At 36.6% G+C, this 22,365-nt stretch overlaps 2 protein-coding genes across 2 annotated transcripts; both read left to right on the top strand.

Annotated features, from left to right (window-relative positions):
• The first annotated feature begins 16,740 nt into the window (after positions 1-16,740).
• LOC106346437 (probable galacturonosyltransferase-like 3) lies at positions 16,741-18,213 on the top strand. The gene has a single exon (XM_013785765.3). It carries the CDS (start codon positions 16,940-16,942, stop codon positions 17,966-17,968), a length of 1,029 nt encoding a protein of 342 aa, XP_013641219.2. The 5' UTR covers positions 16,741-16,939; the 3' UTR covers positions 17,969-18,213.
• A 1,702-nt stretch (positions 18,214-19,915) lies between these two features.
• On the top strand, positions 19,916-20,536 carry LOC106351237 (small polypeptide DEVIL 4-like). Its single transcript, XM_013791056.3, has one exon. It carries the CDS (start codon positions 20,029-20,031, stop codon positions 20,170-20,172), a length of 144 nt encoding a protein of 47 aa, XP_013646510.1. The 5' UTR covers positions 19,916-20,028; the 3' UTR covers positions 20,173-20,536.
• Positions 20,537-22,365: the final 1,829 nt, after the last annotated feature.

Consider the following 22,365-nt stretch of genomic DNA (forward strand, 5'->3'; position numbering starts at 1 on the left):
AACTGACCGCCCGACTAACGCCTAGCGTCTTTTCGAACCTTGGTTAACCCTAAGAGTATAATTGTCTTTTACCCTTCATTAAAAGTGAAGATAAAAATGGTTAGCGTAAACATGAAAAGTGATACTATGAATGTGCTATTTGTAGCAATTTCCCTTCATTTTATTTTATTTTTAGAATAAAATATTTTTTTACAAAATGATCCTTCACTTTTATATGTTTTTATTTCTTATCTAAATAGAACTATATGTTATAAAAATTTACATTCAAATATTATTAAATTAATAATATCAATAATATACTAGTTTAAACTTTAAAAATACTAATAATTTATATTACATTAAAAATACAATAACGTGATATAATAATCTAAAATACATAATCAACAAAAAAAACAAAAGACAAAAATAGTCAATAGTAATTTTGTTGCTAAAAAACTTATTATATAACACACCATTAGTTTTAAAACAATCTTCAGTTTTGCTAATATTGTTGTATTGTTTTACTATTAAAAAAAGAATTTCAGATTTCAAAATTTATGGTTTTTACTCTAAATGAATCTAATTTCTTTTAGTAAAAAAAATAGAGAGAATCGTAATAACAAATTTCCTTTTTATAGTAACTATATTATTAAAACTAAGTACTTTTTGGTATTGTTTAGAAACATAAATAACAGTATAAATAAAAATTGTTTGGAAATATGGATAGTAATATTTTTAATACTTTCTTTTATTTATACATTTAGCCGTTACATTTACAATAAATTAAGTATTTCTTTTATTTACAGATTATACCACTGCAAATAAAATCAATTTAAATTAATTAATTACGATTACAAAGCTTATCTAACTAAATCGATATTCATACATTGATCATTGTTAATATTGTACGATTATTAACTAAATCGTCTGTAGTCTTATATAAAAATTTTGAGAGTTCAATTTTTTGGAAAACAAAATATCATAAGATTAATAATAATTCATAGAAAACTAACGCAAAAAATTTAAAAAATTAGTATGTTGTTTCATTTTAAAATAAATTAACGAAAAACAACAAGTTAATATATGAATAGTATTATTACATCAAATTCTATCAAGTTATAAAAAATTTAATATAATATTATGTACAAATAAAAAAATTATTATCAAACATCTATATTATAAAATAATATATTCTACTATACATGTAAATTACAAAACATAAAAATATACATGAGATATTTTTTTTTAATCTAGCGATTTATGAGTTTACGTTGAACACAAGTTAAATCAAACACTTGTACAGGAGCGCGGATCAAGTTCTAATTTTATTTATACTAACAACCGTTATAGATAGTTTTAGAAAATAACAATGCATATGAATACATTTTTTCAAAAACTAATTTCTATGAACTCCACATACAATTTATGGTTTTCAGTATTTGTTGATAAATAAAAGTAATTAAATATTAATATTTTATTGTGAGATATCCATAGTTTGTGTTGAATTTTACGTAATTTTGAAATATCCATAATTACCATATATGTATATGTATGTATTTTGAGAACTCCAATGAGAGAACTCTCCAACATGCAATTCCCTCCCCTCGTCAACTTGTAACTCTTTTTTAGTAAAAGGTCAAATTGTAAACTTTAAAATTATATATAGTGTCCTTTTTAGTTATAGATTGTTAAATTGTTTTATTTTAGTTACGTATAAATGTGTGTGGGTGTGTTTTAATGTTATTCGACTGAACTTGTAATCTGAAATTCGATCGAGTAATACTCCAACAAATATACTCAATACTTATCCAGAGTTTTGAACTATTTTCTAAACAAATAAGTGACGGACTCCGCAAATAAAAAATCATGACATAGAAATTAAAAAAAGATCTATTAGTAACATGAATGCTTTTTGACAAAAAAAAATTGAGATTGCTTTTGTTGACCAATAAATTTTAAACAAAAGATGCCGAGTAGCTCATGGCCCAGTGGCCATATGACAGTCTCTTTGGGACCTTGGCATCAAGGGTTCAACCCCTTCCTGCCTCCTGTAGTGAGGCCTTCCCCTCTATGAGGGTTTGGGCTATCGGACCGGCCCGTTGTGGCCCGAAAGTTGACAAAAAAAAAAAAACAAAAGATATATGTGGGACCTATGTAAATCTAGTGTACAAATAACTCTCCCAGAGAAGGTGGATATTAGTAGTTGTTCTATAAATTTATTCACACATTGAAACACTAGTTAAATATTCAAAAAATTTCCTTGTTTGATCACTAGCATGGCATAACATTATTTGTTTATCCTGATTTAATTAAAGGCAAAAAGATAAATTAATAGAAAAATGCATTGAAATCATAAAATAATATTTATTTTGTAACAAATATTTTATGTTGCAGCAACATTTAATTTAAAAGGAATGAGGTGATAGATAGAATATAAAGACATAGTTGCCCTTTGACACGGTATTACAAAACCGTGCATGTCTTTGAGTTAGGCAATCGAAACCAGCTTAGCCGGTTTTATATTTTTGTTTTTCAAAAACGCAAAAATATGATAAAATAAGAAAAACGCAGAAACAAAGCTAGAACAATATAAGAATTCCTCTTACAATCTCAATAAGTTTTGATTATATTTTCTAACAATTTTTTCTTTTTTTACGAACTCGTTCTTAAGTTTGTATCAACTTCTAAATAGACAACAGATCATCCCATATCACAGAGAAGAGCTATAATAGGAAACTAGAGTTTTAGTAAACCTACACTCATAACCTGTGGGAAATTGGCATATATATTGGTGTCTGAACTTTATATGTAGCGTGTATCTTTTATCTCTTCGTTTGTCTATCACTTTATCAAGTAATTTAGTTTCCACAACATTTTCCAAACCCTAAGATACATAATGCATATCTGTATACGTACATATCGACGGACCGACAATTTTGAAAGATCATATGATGTTACACATTCCACCGATGACTTTGACGGAGTCCAATAATATTACAATCGCTGATACAATGACAATTAAGGTTCAATATATAGGTTACTGACTATTTTTTTGGTCACCAGGTTACTGACTACTTACGAACGTATATATACATGTTTTAATAGGGTTTCGTTTTTGGTTCCAAATTACGTACCATTTATCGTACATTCGTACTTCTTCTCAAAGAAATCTGGGTTTCGAGTATAGCTTTTTGTTTTAAATTTTCGAGTATCGTTCGTAAGTTAAAGATATATATTAAAGTAATATTCAAATTTATACAAAACTAAGCAACTGCTTCACTTTATTTAGTGGAAGTGGTCGTGAGCAAAGTATATACATAGTATTTTTTCTTGCCTCGAACGAAATAACCTTATATGATCCCCGAATAGTCAAACTTAATGAGGTCGGAGACTTCAATAGCAAAGTCGCATTTTTTGTATTTATATGTCCATGAAAAATAACGATAGCTAAAGAAGAAAAGATTAATATATCTACTACAATAAATAAAAAAATCAACAGTTGACCAACTAACCCAAAACAACGAAGAGTCAATAACTAGAAGAAGGTTCGATACAGTAAATTTTGATATTTTCTGCAACGTTCAAGACTTTAAAAATAAAAACCCGTACATAAAGAGTCAATAACTAGAAGAAGGTTCGATACAGTAAATTTTGATATTTTCTGCAACGTTCAAGAGTTTAAAAATAAAAACCCGTACATAAAATTACAGTTTATGCTTCTCAAAGAATCAAGTTATAAAATATACATTGGATTATGGATATATCTCCATATTGAGAATTCAATGGACCTTAAATAATATATAAAAAGTTTAGATCAATTTCTTTATCACCAATTGGTTTTAAGTTATAAATTCATAATAAACTCAAATCTAACATGGTACGATAGCACAAATCCTAAACATCCTAAACTCCTAATTAATATAATATTTTCATCTAGGTATAAAAATGATACTTAACCTTTCCGACCGGATATAGCTGTCGTATTATACTCGTTCAACCGATTATAAATTTATGACCGATAAAGGTTATTATCCCGAGAAAGAGTATTACAAATATGTATCACACATCGAAAATTCCATGTGACCTTAAGTAATATATAAAAGATTCGGGTCAGTGCATTTATCACCAATTGATTTTAAGTTAGAAACACATGGTAAACCCGAATCTAGAAGATAGCGATACATATTTCTCCAAAAAGTATGTATAATCAAGATTACTCATTAGACTTTGATGCAAATAACTCATTACTCGAGAACATCATAGCTAGATTTAAAACTCTGCCTATAAGTCTACGTTTACTATTTGATTGTATTATTTGGTACCAAATATCAGTCTGATTACGACATGGAGTTTGGACACAGGTAATCGACATAGATAATCTATAAGCTATGATTTATTTGTGATTTTAGTTTGTTTATAACCACAATTTAGAAACAAACAAGAGATGGGTCATTGGTCCTTAAAAGAAAGTACCCACTTGCTCTTCTTTATAATTCTCAAAAAACACCAATCTCCGTAAAAGTCTTCTCTCCTTCTAAGTCCATCAAAGTCTATCTGCCAGCCTTTGCATATATATTTTCTTGACTTTTTGCCGCTTCTATCAATTATCATTGATAATTCGGTCGTATACAAGTTGGAGTGGACTTAATAAAATGAATGAGATAGTTTTCAACCTAATCGCCTTTTAAAAAGCTCCCAGGCACACAGCTCGAGGAATCACTGTTCAAGGTTGACTTTTGAGCCATCCACCGTCTCCCAACCAGAAACCACCGCGTGATTCGACAGGATACGCCGGAATTTGCGACCGGAGTTTCTCCTCTCCCTGGTTCCCTAATCTCCGACACATCCTCGTTACATCTACGGTTCCTGTTTTCGAAACCAATGAAGCACCTGACGTAGATCTGGAGCTTTGTAAGGGGGTGGTGAAAACAATTTAAAAACTTTCACCTGAGATGGGCCGAGTTATTAAGATTGTTTTTCACCAGCTTCTTCTTTTACTGTCTTGTGCAGTCTTACCTTGTCACTGAGGTTTTACCTAAGTTTGGGATTTCTACCGTTGAAGCATTTACTACGGTCACTTATTGCGAGTATCTCTTTCCTTCACAGTATTTATGGCTCATAGGTTGTCAAGGGGAGAAAAAGAGAAGTGGATCTCTAAAGATCCGAGACCGGTTCGAAGACCACCAGTTAGAATTCCAGTTTCTAACAACGAGGCTTTGATTGAAGAGCATAAACTGACCCTTATAGGGAGAGTAACTAACCCAGCTATCCAGAAAACTAAAGCGCTGGTTGACTTCTTCCTCCAACACTGGCACGTTCAAGGACGAATCACTGGGAAAGCCCTAGGCCCACATCTCTTCCAGTTTAAATTTGAGACAGAGCAAGATCTCCAACACATCCTCTCGAAAGCCCCCTTCCACTTCAAGAGATGGATGCTGATCTTGCAGAGGTGGGAACCCATTGTTTCTGATAACTTCCCGGCACTCATCCCATTTTGGATTACTATACACGGCATTCCTCTCCACTACTGGACAAATGACGCGCTTAAAGCCATTGGTAAAGAGCTTGGACCAGTAAAGGATGTTGATGTAGACAAAGGAAGAGTCAGAGTTATGATCAATGGGCTAAGGCCGCTTGAGACAATGCTAGACATTAGCTTGTCAGGCGATATTAAGCAAGTGGAACTAGAATTTGAAAACTTGGAAAAACATTGTTTTCACTGCTTGTCTTTGACCCATGAAGTGGATGACTGCCCCTCTGGTAAAGCGAAAGGAACTTCTAGAGACAGAGGAGATCACCTGGGAATCTCACAAAACCGTACTCTGGAACGACTTGAGGCTGATAGGAGACGGAAGGAGTCAAGAAGGGGAGAGAGAAATTTTTCCCAAGGACAAAGACACAACTCTGATGCAACGTCTCATTGGAAGAAAACTGAAAACAGAGAGGGCTCATGGAGATCAGACACTAACTCTGGGTATGATTACGGTATCAGAAGAGAGACCCAAAGAAATGAAGAATCTTACCCCAACTCTAGTCGGAACAGAGCGGTTCGTCCCTCCGCTCGGGAGAGACTATCCTTTTCTAGAGACAATGAAGCAATCTCCCGCAGAGGCAACCAGACAAAAAGTTCAACTTCCGGCCCAAGAAACGAATGGAGACCTGTCGCTGAAGGCCTGAAGAGTACTACCCCTGCTCGTTCAAGCTACTCAAAAGTGTCTCATACCCCATCACCACGCCCTCAGCGGGAAGGAATCTCTACCCAGGCTGGCTCAGCAGAAACAAATAATAAATCTGTAGATGGAAGTATTCCCTCCCATGAGAGAAGGTCAGCTCTGGAACGACTCTCTCTCCCGACTGAAAGGGTACCCTTACTGCAGGATGGGGTAGCAAACTCAGCCTCAGGAAGGCTCCAAGAAGTCGATATCCAGTACCTTGAGGATAATCTTCCCCTTCCACAATCTGGAGGCATCAACGTTGCCTCAAGCTCAAAACAACAAAGAACCCCGATCATGGATCAGCAGGAAGGCTTTGTGGACAGATCACCTATAAGAACCTTGAGTGAAGATAGGATACATGTCTCCCTAAGACTAGGTCCGATGATGTCCTCTCCAGTGGATAGGAATACGCAAGGCCTGGTGGAACAACAAGCTCTTCATGCAGATGTTCCCCGACTAGGCGCTACCTCAAAGAAAGGGAAGGGTCCGCTTCAGCTTCAGCCTGTCACTAAGAAAAGAACAACGAGAAGTTCTCCGCAAGGTCTTAGTGTGAAGAGAAGAAGAGTTACTAAGACTCAGAACTCCCCAAGACGTAAAGTTTCAGCCACTGCAGGACAGGCAAAGGGAGGACGAGCATCAGGATCTGAAGCTACTCAGCCTCGTATGACTATCATTCCACCTTCAAGGAGGAAAGGAGCGGATTTTCGGTCCGATCCAAAATCTCTTCCTTAGTCAATATGAGCTGGAACTGTCAAGGTATGGGGAGCGACCTGACAGTTCGTCGTCTCCGGGAATTTCGATCCAAAAATTCTCCGGAGATAATGTTCCTTATGGAGACAAAACGAAGCGATGAGGCGGTTTTCCAGATGTACAAAGGCACTGAATTTACAAACCACTTTACCGTACCTCCTGAGGGGCTTAGTGGTGGCTTAGCATTATCGTGGAAAGACAGTGTGCAACTGGAAGTTTTATATGCTTCAGCAAATGTAATTGATACAAGCATCTCTTTTAATGGAAAAAGCTTCTTTGTATCATACATCTATGGTGTGCCCCAGCGAGAAAACAGAGCTAAATTTTGGGAGGAAATTTCCTCCATTGGAGCACAAAGAACTGAAGCATGGCTGCTTACGGGAGACTTTAACGAGCTCCTTAATAACTCGGAAAAAGTCGGTGGCCCCTTGAGATGGGAAGGATCGTTTGTATCCTTTCGTAATTTCGTATCTCAGAATGGGCTTTGGGATCTCCAATTCTCTGGCAATTCCCTATCTTGGAGGGGAACAAGATACTCACACTTCATTCAGTCTCGGCTTGATCGTGTCATGGCAAATGTAGAATGGATGGAGATGTTTCCTGCTGCTAGGAGTGAGTATTTACGATTCGAGGGATCAGATCACCGACCAGTTCTCACTCACTTTGATCAGAATCTTAAGAAGAAAAAAGGAATTTTCCGATATGATAGGAGCCTAAGCGACAAACCAGAAATACGAGAGCTGGTGGAAAAGACATGGAAACAAAGTGAGGACTCTGTACTGTCAAAAATCTGCAGTATTAGGAGGAACCTGGTGGAATGGGTCAGAACACAGGCAACATCAAGCAAAGAAGCAATTACTCTCCACCAGGATTTATTGGAAAAGGCCCTCTCGGATTCAGTACAAGATCAGGAGAGAATTCATGAGATTCAAGCTGCACTTAATGAAGCTTACGCTGTGGAGGAAGCTTTCTGGCGCCAACGAAGCCGTATCCAATGGCTGAATGAAGGCGACAGAAACTCTAACTTCTTCCACGCTGTTACAAGAGGTCGTAGAGCGAAGAATAAATTCTCAGTGATTGAGAACGAAGAAGGGCAAGCGTTCTACGAAGAAGAGCAGATTGTTGATGTTTTTGGTCTCTATTACCAGAAACTTTTCACGTCTGGTAACACTGATGGGAAAGTGGTGGTTCAGGAAGCGTTAGCACCTAAGATCTCCGAGGAAGATAACCGTAACCTTATTGCTATCCCGGACAAGGCGGAGGTCACTGCCGCAGTCTTCTCTATCCATCCCGATAAGGCCCCAGGCCCTGATGGTTTCTCAGCTTCTTTCTATCAATCCTTTTGGGATGTGATCGGAGAAGACGTCTACGGCGACATACGAAGTTTTTTTGAAACAAGTCACCTCCACCCGAGGCAAAATGAGACCCACCTTAGGCTGATCCCGAAAACGACGAGTGCAAAACGAACCTCAGAGTATCGACCAATAGCCTTGTGTAATACTCATTATAAGATCATTGCGAAAATCTTGTCAAAGAGACTTCAGCCGCTACTGCAATCCATCATATCCCCTTCACAGTCCGCGTTCGTTCCCGGGCGAGCCATTTCCGATAACGTCCTAATCACCCACGAGATTCTCCATTTCCTTAGGCAGTCGAAAGCAAAGAAACATGTGTCTATGGCGGTAAAGACGGACATGAGTAAGGCCTATGATAGGATTGAATGGAGTTTTCTGCGGGAAGTGTTAACACGGCTGGGCTTTCATGAAGTATGGATATCATGGCTGATGGAGTGTGTATCATCGGTCTCATACTCTTTCTTGATTAATGGAGGACCGCAAGGAAGAGTGGTTCCTTCTCGAGGACTGAGACAAGGCGACCCACTCTCCCCGTACCTCTTCATCTTATGTACGGAGGTCCTTTCGGGTCTGTGCCAGCAAGCGTTGGTTAAAGGGACACTACCGGGAGTTAAAGTGGCGAGAAACTGTCCCCCAATTAATCACCTCCTTTTTGCAGACGACACTATGTTCTTTGGGAAGTCTAACGCCTCTAGTTGTGCGACTCTACTCTCGATCTTGGACAGGTACGAGTCTGCCTCGGGCCAGTGTATAAACCGAACAAAATCAGCCATCACTTTCTCTTCGAAGACGAGTCAAGCAACAAAGGAGAGAGTGAAAGATGAGCTAAAGATCACTAATGAAGGAGGAATTGGTAAATATTTGGGCTTACCGGAACATTTTGGCAGAAAAAAGAGAGATATTTTTGCAAGTATTGTGGACAGAATCAAGCAAAGAGCTCATAGCTGGACTTCGAGATATCTCTCCGGAGCTGGAAAAATGATTCTACTCAAAGCAGTTCTCGCAGCGATGCCAACATACGCGATGTCCTGCTTTAAGCTTCCGGTCTCGCTATGCAAACAAATCCAGTCCGTTCTCACTCGCTTTTGGTGGGATGTGAAACCGGAGATCCGAAAGATGTGCTGGGTCTCTTGGGACAAACTTACTCTACCACGAGGTGCAGGCGGGTTGGGTTTCAAGGAGATAGAGATCTTCAATGATGCTCTCTTAGCAAAGCATACCTGGAGGCTGTTGAAAAACCCCCACTCTCTCTTGGGACAAACCTTGCTAAATAAGTACTGCCTATCTGAAAATATTCTAGAGTGCACTGCACCGAATTCTGCATCACATGGCTGGAGGGGTATCTTAGCAGGGAGAGAAATAATCAGGAAAGGAGTTGGTTGGGCTATTGGAGATGGAAGATCTGTGAGGATTTGGGGAGATAATTGGCTATCTTCATCTCAGCAACACAGGCCGATTGGACCCCCAACAAGAGAATCTCAAAATTTTCTTGTCTCGGATCTAATGCTCCCCAATGCAACAGACTGGAACGTGGAGAAAATAAAGCTCCACCTACCTCAGTATGAGGTCGCCATTAGAAAGATTGTGCCAAGTCGTTTTTCCCAGGCAGACGAGTTGGTATGGCTTCTAGAGAAATCTGGAACATACACCACAAAGACGGGCTACGCGTTGGCAAAACTGAACGTGACAGGCAATCAAGATGGCTTTGATTGGAAGAAGTATGTCTGGAACGTTGCCTGCTCTCCTAAGATCAGACACTTTCTCTGGAAGCTGAAACACAAGGCGGTTGCTGTAGGAGATTCACTTACTAAGCGTGGAATGCAAGTCGACGGTAAATGTAAAAGGTGTGGCGAAGGTGAATCGGTTATTCATGTCATGTTCCTGTGCCCTTTTGCAAGAAAAGTTTGGGAGAGTTGTCCATCTATCCTCATCCCAAGCTCATCGTTGGTTCAGACAATAGAAGATCTCCTAAAGGCTTGCTCCCGTATGATAAACCTTCCGCCTACAGGTCTGAGTGTTCCCCTCTATCCTTGGATCATGTGGGCCCTCTGGACTTGTAGAAATCAGTTGTGTTTTGAAGATAAGTCTTTCTCGGAATCAGAGGTCCTTACTAAAGCCATTAAGAGTGCACGTGAATGGCAAAATGCTAAGGCCGTCAAAACCTCCTCTGCTTCATCTAAAGACTTGCCGATCAAGACTTCTCAGGCTCAAATGCAGGTAATGGAAACGGCTTTCTCCTGCTACTCGGATGCTGCTTGGAATAGTAAGACTTGTGCGGGAGGATTGGGCTGGATCTGCTACAAACCGGATGGAACTATGATGTTCAAAGGCGCGACGGCCCAACCAGTCATTGCCTCGGCCTTGGTTGCTGAAGCTTTGGCTTTGAAAGCAGCTTTTGAAGCAGCGATTTCATATGGTGTGAAAGACTTGGTCTGTTTCTCAGACAATAAAAGTCTAATCAACTTGTTTACAGGAAACACGTCTGTGATCTCTCTCCATGGAATCCTTCATGACATTGGTGTTCTGCGCCAATCTGTTTCCTCTATCTGTTTTAAGTTTGTGAGTCGAAATTGTAATTCGGTTGCTGATGGCCTAGCCAAGGCAGCTCTCTTCTCTGTTTCGAACTCTCTCCTTAGGAACCCAAACTCTGGTTTCGGAAGTTAATTTGAAGAAGAAAGGTTTGATCAAAAAAAATTCGGTCGTATACAAAGGTATACATTTATACATAATGTTTAAGTGCATGTGTACCCTGAGTAGTTTACACATAAATACGTGTATAGGGAAAATTCTGATAGTTTGGTTTTTCTTTTAACGTCTGTAAAGGGAAGTTATGGATGAATTATTCTTACGATCGATATCTAACATTATATCAAAATTTATTATGTTATTCATTCCAGATTTAATAATTTCAGGTTTGATCTAGAAGACACAAATGTTAAAATCGATTGTAGAGCATAACCTTTCTAATGATTAAAAACTATTACACTAAGCTTAACCAAACTTTCGCATGGAGTTGACAAACCGCATTGCCTCCATGCACAAATAATTAAAATGTTGTTAATTAGAGATGATAATATTTCTACAGTTTAGGACACTGTACTATAATATGGATGAATTGAATATTAAAGTTGACATGATAGACCGATATTTTCCCATTCTTATTGTTGGTCAGAGAGACCCAGCATATCAAAATTATTAGTATAGTAAATTATCATCTTTTGATGTAATGACTATAAAATGAACATGTATATTTATAGCGCACCCTAGATTTTGTTCATACAATTTTTTTTTTAAAACCCTAACACACGCAAGAATGAGTTGTACTAACTTGTACGTACCCGGGAACTTCACGGTCGACCTAAAATGATTTTTCATTCTCTTAATTAATTCCGCAAGTCTCTATGCATCTGCCTACTTGTACGCTCAAATTTGACATTTAAGCTTCGTCAAACGTTTGCTTTTCTTTATTTAGTTCTTCTTAAAATTAAAATGATTGTGCATGACTATAACAATCCTCACATGTAAATGTTTTCCTTGTATCATGCTACAAAAATTCAGTTACTTTACACCGAAAAAAAAATTTAGTTAAGCGGGATTATATTCTCAACATAATTGTTTTTTGAATTCTCCACGACAGCTGAAAGTCAATATTAAAGACTGCGTAAAATGCAATGTAGATCAAAGTTATGCAATGTAGATAGTTTGTGATTTTTTAGAAACATATGAGTGTAGATTACATTTTTCCCCTTGAGCCTTGAGGTACTGAAAAAAAAATATCATACTTAGAACTCCATTCTCATACATTAGTTTCACGTTCGTGTAAAAAATTTTATTCCCTTCAGTACGTAAACTATAAAAAAAAAAAAAAAAAACTATAACAAAATTTTATTCTCATTATATAGGTCTCAACCTTTTTTCAAAGTTCGTTCCCGCGTCCATCAGAAAATTGTATATAAACTGGGCCTATTTAACAATATTGGGCCTTAATTTATGTTATATGCCAGATGACATCTAAGCTACGTAGAAAAACATTCATTACACAGTTACCTACATTACAAGTCACACAACTTATTACAACACAATGTTTTCTCAGTTTTCTCGGTGCAAATGTTAAAAATGTTCTCAGCTGTTATGTCATATGCTAAACACGTAGGAAAACATTGGATTTCGTTTCCCATTCGTAAAGGAAGGAATAAATCTAGCTGACCAATCGTTGTGTTTAATTTCAAATGTTTAAAAAAATGTTTACATTTAAACATTAAATAATTATTTATTGAACGAAAAAATAGCGTATAATCAAGGTTACAGCCTATGTAAAATACACATTCATTACATTAAAAGCTTTTTATTTCTTCATATATTTATAACTGTTATTTTCCTTTCTACATTATACTACGTGAATTACTTGTATTGTATCCCTCTAAATAATCACTATTTGGACCATTTGTTAAGTTCGTGTTGGTAAGCAGACTAAGCCAAAGGGGACTTATTGAATTTTGAATATGGTGTAAAGCTAATGAGACAGAAAATTGATAGGGCATCCACTTTTGTCTGTGTCTGTCCCTAGTTTTTATATGAAAATAAGAATAGAGGTTTGTTTGTATGTTTATGTGTCGGTGGGATCTGACTATGCTACAGCGTTTGCTTGAGGGAATTTGAAAATTTCTCTATATACAATAGTGGCAGTGTATGGCTCAATGGGTAAGAGAACGGTTTCATATAATTAGAAGGACGGACCATGCTACCGAAACATTATTTTATATGTGATCCAAAAGGACCACAACCATGGATGAAATCGCAACTTGAGAAAAATGCAAGTAAAAATGAAATTTCGAAAGAGTGAGAAAAAGGAATCCGTGAAGAATAGTATTCCGTTTACAAAGGAAAACATCCAAACATATGTGTTGCAAGTTGTAACTTTCACCTTTATTTTTGCATCATATTCATCATGGACCTCTATGTATTTTTGTGTTTTCTCCAAAACAAATAAATAAATAAAGATATTTACTACTTTGTTTTTTTTTGTCAACTTACTACATTGTGTTTGGCTGACTCTTTAATGTCTAGGAAATACTAAAAAAACTTTTGTAGAAAGTTTTCATTACATATCCAAAATGCCAAGTTTGTTTTCTGATTCATACTAACATTAAAAGACAATTTCATTGACAGTAAATAACTAAGATGTGAGAAGAGGGATTATAAAGATTTTTTATTAGCAACACATACACAATGCGTTTATTCTTCCATAAACGTATTTCACGTTCATTCATTAAATAAGATTGATTTTAGGCATCTAAATTGTCGTTCAACCTTTGTTTGTCACATGTTTTTAGTCTAACTAGATTTTGTTTAGTATGTTTTGCATTGTAGTTTGATTCATATGTGTTCGACAAAGTGCTTAAACCACTTTAGAGTTGTGAATACAAGAATAATCTCTACCTAATGGTGCTTATTGAACTCTTTGCCGGAAAAGATACATCCATGATCAATCTTACGTAATTCGGACACATACACTATAATATCCAAAAATGTCGTTATACCATTGTGAAATATCTAAATTGGTTTTGCCATCATCTTGGCAAAGTAAGTAGTTGAGACAAATGCATTAATGAGACATCTAACTTATCAAGGCCAATCTAATTCTCTTGTTGTTTCTTTTTCAATCAGTCTATATAAGATATGTTTACACTCTTTCAAAATGTGCTTGTTGTATTTAAACCAAAAGATACATTTAAAGCTTGAACTCCTTGCTTTTGGCGTTTGTTGGTCACTGATGCAAGTAAACTTAAATCAAACGTTAAACCCCCAGTGGCTGTCGTTGGTGTGTACTTACACTCGCTCGTGAATCACGCTTATACAGTATTACCATTTTCTTTTCTTCTTCTTTTTTCTGAACGAATCAGTAAGGCCATGATTATCGTAGGTCCTAAGTGGAAGTTTTAAACAAAATTTGTGATTTAATTAAATCAAAAGAAAAGGAAAGGAGAATTACCGATCTTTAATAGGGTGTTTTGGAAATCAATTTTTAGGGGAGTTTTATAACCACGTGTCAACATCTCATTATTTTTGTTTTTTTTTCTCTTTTTTCTTTTCTCTCTTCCTTTCCTTTTCTCACTGTTTTTCGACTTCTTGTGTTCTCCGTCAGAGGAGAAGAATCCAAACCAACGATGGACGAGGACTGTGTCGGTCCAATTGACGTCGCCTCCGTCTTCTCCGTCAAAAGAAGGAGCAAAAGTCACCGTCGACTCTATCGGTGCTCACCGTATCTCCTCCGTCTTCTTTCATCTACGCCATCAAAAGAAGGATCGAAATCCACCACTAATCAACGAATCTCTCGGTACTGATGGCGTCTCCTCCGACTTGTCTCGTCTTCCACCTCAGAAGAAGGATCGAAACCCATCACAATCGACGACTCTCTTGGTCATCACGGCGTCTCCTCCGTCGGTTCTCGTCTTCTCCGACGTACGACGACTCTATCAGTCTTCACGGCGTCTCCTCTTCTGGTGGGCGATGTGTTAAGTTTGGAGATCAGCTTCTGGTAAGTATGTAACTTCCTCACCTTTATCGTCTGGATTAGTGATGCATATACTTGTATGTAGTTGTCTCGGGGTATTGATAGTCAATCAAGATATTAGTGTGCTTAATTGTTTCCCTTTGATTCATATAACCGAGGAATTGTTTTACATTTTTAAGCTTTCAGTTGATTAAATTGAAGCTTTCCTACGCAATGTTGTGGTTTTGATAATTATCAGATATTGCTGATAGTCATGCGTGTTTATTTCTTCAAAGTTTGTGGTCTTACAGATTTCACTTCCTTTTCTATGTGTCAATGGTGAATATTGTTGTGATTGAAGGTGTTTTGCGTTTGAATTTTCAAGTTAAGGTTTGCCTCTTTAAGATTTCAATTTAGTTAGATATGTGAATGGAGAAAGCATGGTATCAATTTTGAATTGTTTTGTGCTTGAATTTCATATGAAGTAGGTTATCATATGTATTGTCTACTTAAGTTATGTGCTCCAATGTAATATGAATTTATTTTTGCATTTCAGTGCTAGTGGTGGTTGATGGCAAAGTGAACATGCTAGTCTAACACATCCAGTTCTGTGAGACTGTCGGTGAGGTAAGTCTGCAAAACTCTATATCATTTTCTTGCTTTCGTTATGGATAATAGGTAGGTTAATGAATGCGACTGATGAAAGCTTGTTAGAGTTAGGATATGGTTAGTCAATGCTTGTGATGAATACTTGTTTTAGTAGTTAGCTTAATGAATGCTTATGATAAATGGTTGTTTTAGTGATACATTAGGATATGGTTAAGTAATAAATAAGTTAGATACATGTTTACTCAGCTCAACTCTATTCAAATCAAAGAGTAAAGATAATTAAAACACCCGTATCTAACAACATCTTTATCTTCCAACAGTATGTATGTTTCAAGTTTCATAATGTATGTTTCAAGTTTATGTGATCTGTTCTATGTGAAATGTGAGAGAAAGAAACTCAAGTTTATGCAAAGCAAGAGAAGTCCCAAGTTTCTGTTCTTGTATAATTATATAAATACTTGCTCTTGTGTTCTCTGTCCCATGTTCTTGTCTTCGTATTTCAGGTCCAGAAGAGTGTTCTTGTTTTGATGGAGTTAAAGTAATAAGGTAATGGGATTACTCATTATCATCATAGGCACGTAGCATGTTATGTTTCAAACGGATACAATACGTGACACTGATAGTAATGAATGTTCCGGCTATCATATTGAGGTTTTCTTCTAAAATGGCATTGACATTGGCATTGAGACGATCAAGTAAGGTTTTCTTGTTTATGTTTTTTCTTCTTGAGTAAGTGATCTTCTTCAATTTTTTTTAACGCTGGATAATTATGCTATTACAACTATGAAAAATATTACAGATGATTCTACAGCCGACAATTCTACATGCGGTATGAAGATTCACGCCTGACTGCATCACCTGAACCGCCCTATCGGATCCACGCTTGACGGTATTCCTTGTGCCATGTTGTAGATCTCTTGTAATCATTTTTCTCATTTAATTCGCATAATTCCGTCTTCTGCGGAAATTGAAATCCAGACCTCCTGATGTAGAAACATTAATAAACCCTTGATCAAACCACGATACCAAGGGAATTTCCATAATTTTCTTCAATTCTTCTAAAAAGTTTAATTTTTTTTTAAGAACCTTTAGTTAAAGAACTCTGAAACCGTTCAAAACGAAAATTTCTTAACTAGAATTCTTAAAATACATTTATATAATTAAATAATCATTAGGAAACCCAAGTGGGTTTCATGAGATAATCATGCTCTAATACTTGTACCACTTTCATTTAGTTACGTTTATGCTTAATTAACGCGTATCTCTGCCAGGCTGGCTTTCTAGACAATATCTGCCACATGATTATTGTAAATATCCAAAAAATACTAACTACTTTACATCAATAAAAATATTCTATAATACAAGTGACGACAAATTAACAATTAATAACGCTTGCCATTAACGAAACTTGTCTGAAAATGTCGAAACTACCCCTAATCCGCGATTAACAATTTAACAAAGACACAAAAAGCCGGTTCTCTCTTTCACACTCTTGTCTTCACTCAGACACTCAGTTCAAAACTCAAAAAGTGTCGGCAATGTGTTTACGTTTATGTCTGTTTCTGCTGTTTCCAATCGCGATTAGCAGCGTTACTACCACCGACACTGATCTCCCCGCGTTTCGAGAAGCCCCGGCGTTTCGAAACGGCAGAGAATGCTTCAAAACGGTATGGTCACCGGAGGATCGCACACACAACCCTTCGATCATCCACATCGCGATGACTCTCGACGCCATCTACCTCCGCGGCTCGGTCGCCGGAGTCTTCTCCGTTCTCCAGCACGCCTCTTGCCCCGAAAACGTCGTTTTCCACTTCATCGCAACTCAACGCCGCAGCGCCGATCTCCGCCGCATAATCTCCTCCACGTTCCCTTACTTAACCTTCCAAATTTACCATTTTGACCCTAACCTCGTCCGCAGCAAGATCTCCTCCTCCATTCGCCGCGCCTTGGACCAGCCGCTAAACTACGCCCGGATCTACCTCGCCGATCTCCTCTCCGCCTCCGTGCGCCGCGTGATCTACTTCGACTCCGATCTCGTCGTGGTCGACGACGTGGCGAAGCTCTGGGGGATCGAACTTGGCCGTCACGTCGTCGGAGCTCCGGAGTACTGTCACGCTAACTTCACCCACTACTTCACTTCAAGATTCTGGTCGAGCCAGGGGTACAAGTCGGCGCTGAAAGGGAGGAAGCCGTGCTACTTCAACACCGGCGTGATGGTGATCGATCTAGGGAGATGGAGAGAAGGGAGGTTCACGGTGAAGCTTGAGACGTGGATGAGAATCCAGAAACGGCACCGTATCTACGAGCTGGGGTCTTTGCCGCCGTTTCTGCTGGTTTTCGCCGGAGATGTTGAACCAGTGGAGCACAGGTGGAACCAGCATGGTCTCGGGGGTGATAACTTGGAAGGGCTTTGTCGGAATCTGCATCCGGGTCCGGTGAGTTTGTTGCATTGGAGCGGGAAAGGGAAGCCATGGCTAAGGCTTGACTCCAGAAGGCCTTGTCCGTTGGATTCGCTTTGGGCTCCTTACGATTTGTTGCGTTATTCACCGTTGATCTCTGATAGCTGATTAATTAATCATCGGACGGTGGAGAGAGTTTTGTAACATAAAACGTTTTGAAGCTAAATTCATTTGGGTCGTGATGGGCTTTTGAAACATTGGGCTATGCTTTAGATTTAAAGTTATAAAGGAAGGTTAACAGATTTGGGCCAGGAAGCCCACGATTTTTGTGCCAAGAAAGCCGGCAAATCTACAATTTTTTGATATAAAGTTCTTGGGCCTGCGTTTAATATATACTTTGATTCTTTGAAACACTTATCCTATATTATCTTTGAAATATCAATACTTTGATGATTTCTCATGCATATTAAAAGTATAAGTCGTCCTTGTCTAGCTGATTATTATACTCGGAAGGTACCGGCACTGATATCATTATGTTAAATATATATATCATAATTCGTGCGCCAACCGAAGAGTACTAATTAGCTAGAGATTATTATAGTAATCATCACCTAACGCATTCTTTGATTAATGAATAATGATACATTTCTCAGTAAACGAATCTCGACATGCAGGCCACGTCATGGACACTTTATTAGGGTCAAACACTCCATATATGAAATGGATTAACTATATTATGAAGTAGTAATTCATAATTCATTACGTATATGTACAAGTTTACCAAAAGTGAAATGCATAGCATAACCTATACTTCTAGAGCTTGATGAATTCTTGTACGAAGACTAAGGTAATATACGAGTCAAATAAGTGCGTGCACTATATATTGAAAAGAAATATGTGTTGTTGGCAGTTTAATGCACACTATATTATGAGAAAAGTAGTACAATTCTAGAATGAAAATAAAAGAGCATGTTTTCTTACAACTATTTTACATCGAAGCTATTTTACAACTAGAATTTGAATTTGCGTGGAAGGTCTAATAGATTGGTATATTGACGTGGATCCAACACGTATAAAACAAGAAAATATATAATAAATAATTATAAAAATTTGAGAAACCCAACTTTTCATATCATCCACAAAATTTGACTGTGGTCACAACTAATTAATATATATTATCTTTCACGCACTGATATTTTCGATATTATTTTGATGACATACAAAAGTATCGGAAGTACATAACTATTATATATATGATCAAACGGCAAAATATTTAGTGGTTTCATTTTACAAGTTTTTGGGTAATTTTGACAAGTCTACTTTTATAATCTATTGCATGATTTTTGTATCCGACATACACATATAAATTCAGTATAACACTCTTTAGATGATAATAAAATAAATCTGATTTGATTTTTGAAACTCATGTCGTAGTGTTTTTTTTTTTTTTTGGTAATCATGTTAAAATGTGTCTTCTATATATTTGAAGACACATCCAAATAACTTTCCCGACCACTATGAGTATACCTAACTGTGTTAAATTTAGAAGCTTATGTAGTTCTGTTTTTTTTTATCAGATGTAGTTCTGTTATGAGAAAACCTTAGCTCTGCCGATAACTAATTTTATAATAGTCAGCTAAAAGCATTTGTTACAATATTTTTCTTACAATAGTAAAAGATATCAATCAACTAAACTTTTTTTTTATCAATCAATCAATCGAACATTCTTATCTTTCTTATTATAAACAATCGTAATATTTGAGTTTCGAAATAACATAAGAGATGACGATCTAGAAGCAGGAAGTAATATTTAACCATATAATAGTAATTATCTAGAAGCAATATAACTTATACATAGGTGAAAGGAGACAAACCATCATAGAGAAACCAGCAAAGTAATCAACCAATAATAAAATAAATCAGCCACGTGTCATGCATGTGTGCCTCTTTATACATACCAACAAGAGAGACAAATAGGGCATAGATGTTTTGGGGGTTTGTGAAATTGTGACCGTATAAACCATTCAAATTCAATGATAATAAATTGTAATAACACAAGTGGGTAGTGAAAGAGAGGTGTGTAGGGTCACATTTCTACCTTTCTCTTCTTCTATAAAAAGTCTGTTTTTCATTTGCATCCTCATCATTTATATACATTCTCAAACCCTAAGAAAAGAAAACGTGTTTTCGTTTTCGTTTTAGCCAAAGTCTTTGAATCAATATCGAAGATGAAGTTGGGATCAAGTCAAAGCATGGGAGGTTCAAAGAGACGGGTGTCGAGTAGGGGACTTGGAGCTGTTCTTAAAGAACAAAGAGCTAAGCTTTACATCATTCGAAGATGTGTTGTCATGCTTCTTTGTTGGAACGATTGATTCTCCTTAGATTCATTATGTCCCTCATTTCGATCACTGTCGGTATGTATCAAAGGGTTTGCTGGTTGGAGAGAGACCCGTCGTTTCGTTCTGCAGAAGAACCTCGGCTAACAAGGTCGGTTCGGATCCTAGTTTGATGCTATATTGTGGAAGAATCGGTTAAACGATTAGCTTGTTTCGGTTAGGTCTCTCAGTTGGTTAGCAGATTCTTGTTCTTTGGAGGAAATGTTGAAATTTAAATTACTTAGTGGAGAGGAAGGGAAATATTGTAAATATTCACAACATGCTAGAGAGAGTTGACAAAGTTTTGTAATAGCTTTTGGCTTTGTTCATGACATTCTTAAATATAAATGATTTACGGCTATGTAAAATTGTAGCTCTGTATTCCATAGTTGGTATTATCTTGTTGGGTTAACTAAGGTTTTGAAATCTCAAGTTCAATGATCATACCATTTTTTTACAAACCACACAATATTATTTTTATATTCTTTCCATCATGCAGTTTGATCATATATGTGTTCCTGTATATGTTTCCCGGGATGAATTATGATGATTAAGGATATCATATAAAGCAATTATTCTCTAATAAACAAGTTCTCTAGAACCAAATACTTGATTTTAGTCAACTCAACAACTCTGTTCCTATGGTGTATGATTCAAAGTCGGCAATAATAATAAATTTTTAAAATTGTCAAAATTACAATTGAAGTTTCTTTAGTTAATTGTTGGTTATTGCTGCCCCCACGCATGGGGAAGGGTTACATTAATTTAAATTGGGTGGGATGGGTTAAACTAATTTAATTAGTTCCGACACACCCGAAACACTGTTTCTAATTAGTTATTAGTGAACTACCACGATTTTCAGCACGTTCGATACTTATACGGTTTGGCTCAACCTTTTACGATTTCTGCTGATTGAAATCTGTTGAATTATAGATAATTACTCTCTTTGTTCAAAAAAAAAGGATAATTACTCTCTTTTTTGTTCAACTATTATTGATAATTACTCAAAATACATTTTCCTCGTGAAAGGGATGGAGATATATTTAATTTGCGCGACCATATATATAAACCAAGGGACACAATATTCAGTAGTTTGTTTGGGCCCCTCTTATGAAACCTGATATTATCAATATGTCATTAGGTGCTAAAATAGTTATGGTGGAAGACCTGTCACGTCCAATCGTATTCTGTTAGAAATTTTTTTTTTTTTGTTGTATTATGTAATCAGCGGTTTAGTGATTACGTAAACAAAAAAAGACATAAATGTTATTTTTTAGAAACAAAAACCCTCAGACTAATCCGATCAATAACTACAGAAGTTGAGGCGCACACCAGCTTCGTTTAGGATCTTGAAATAAAATTACGCCAAGAGTATACATTACCTATCAGACATATCTCGTGTATATTATCACCGATTTAAATAAAGATTCATAAGTTATCATAACAGAGGTAATAAAATTAGGTCACCGTAACATCCCTAACATCATAGAAGAAAATGACCGAGTTTTCTCAAAAAAAAAAATAAAATAAATGACCGAGTGATAATATTCCATTTTTTTCTGATTAAACTCGAACGTTTAAATCCTTTGCAAATGTAGTAAAGGAACCAACTAACTAGAGAAGAAGTACGTTGACTAGTCAAATGAAGACATGGGTAAGGCAGGCCACGTGCGGCGGTCCTACCATCGTCGCCGTCGTGACCATCACCAGTACCGCTCTCTTCTCTCTTGTCTCTTTCACTTCTTCTCGGGCTACGAACTTTTTTGGTATTTACCCTAATAAATAAAGTTGTAATAGTTGAGCCACTCGCTTTTCAACCTAATAGTTTCCGTTTGTACTTGTTTATTTCCTGGAACTAATTTGATCTTGTACTTCTTCTCACTCAGAGTTCATTCTTTTAGCTAGTACCCTATTAAGCTTAACGTTCCTTTCCTAATTGTCGTTCTCGATTGGTTTTAGGGTAGATAACCAAAAACTTACACACGTGAAAAGCACAAATATTGTTTCATTTGTTCATTAACTCAATTTCTGATGTATATGATCAGATAAGACGAGAGAGGTAAAACCAAAAAAAAAAAAAACAATTTTCGGAATAAAGCCAAAAACGATAAAATGTTTCATCTACTCTTGATTATGATTTATTGTTATAGTTATTGACAATGTGCTATTTATTAATAATACGTAATAACT

Source organism: Brassica napus, chromosome A6 (assembly GCF_020379485.1).
Source record: "Brassica napus cultivar Da-Ae chromosome A6, Da-Ae, whole genome shotgun sequence".
NCBI classification, from domain to species: Eukaryota; Viridiplantae; Streptophyta; class Magnoliopsida; order Brassicales; family Brassicaceae; genus Brassica; species Brassica napus.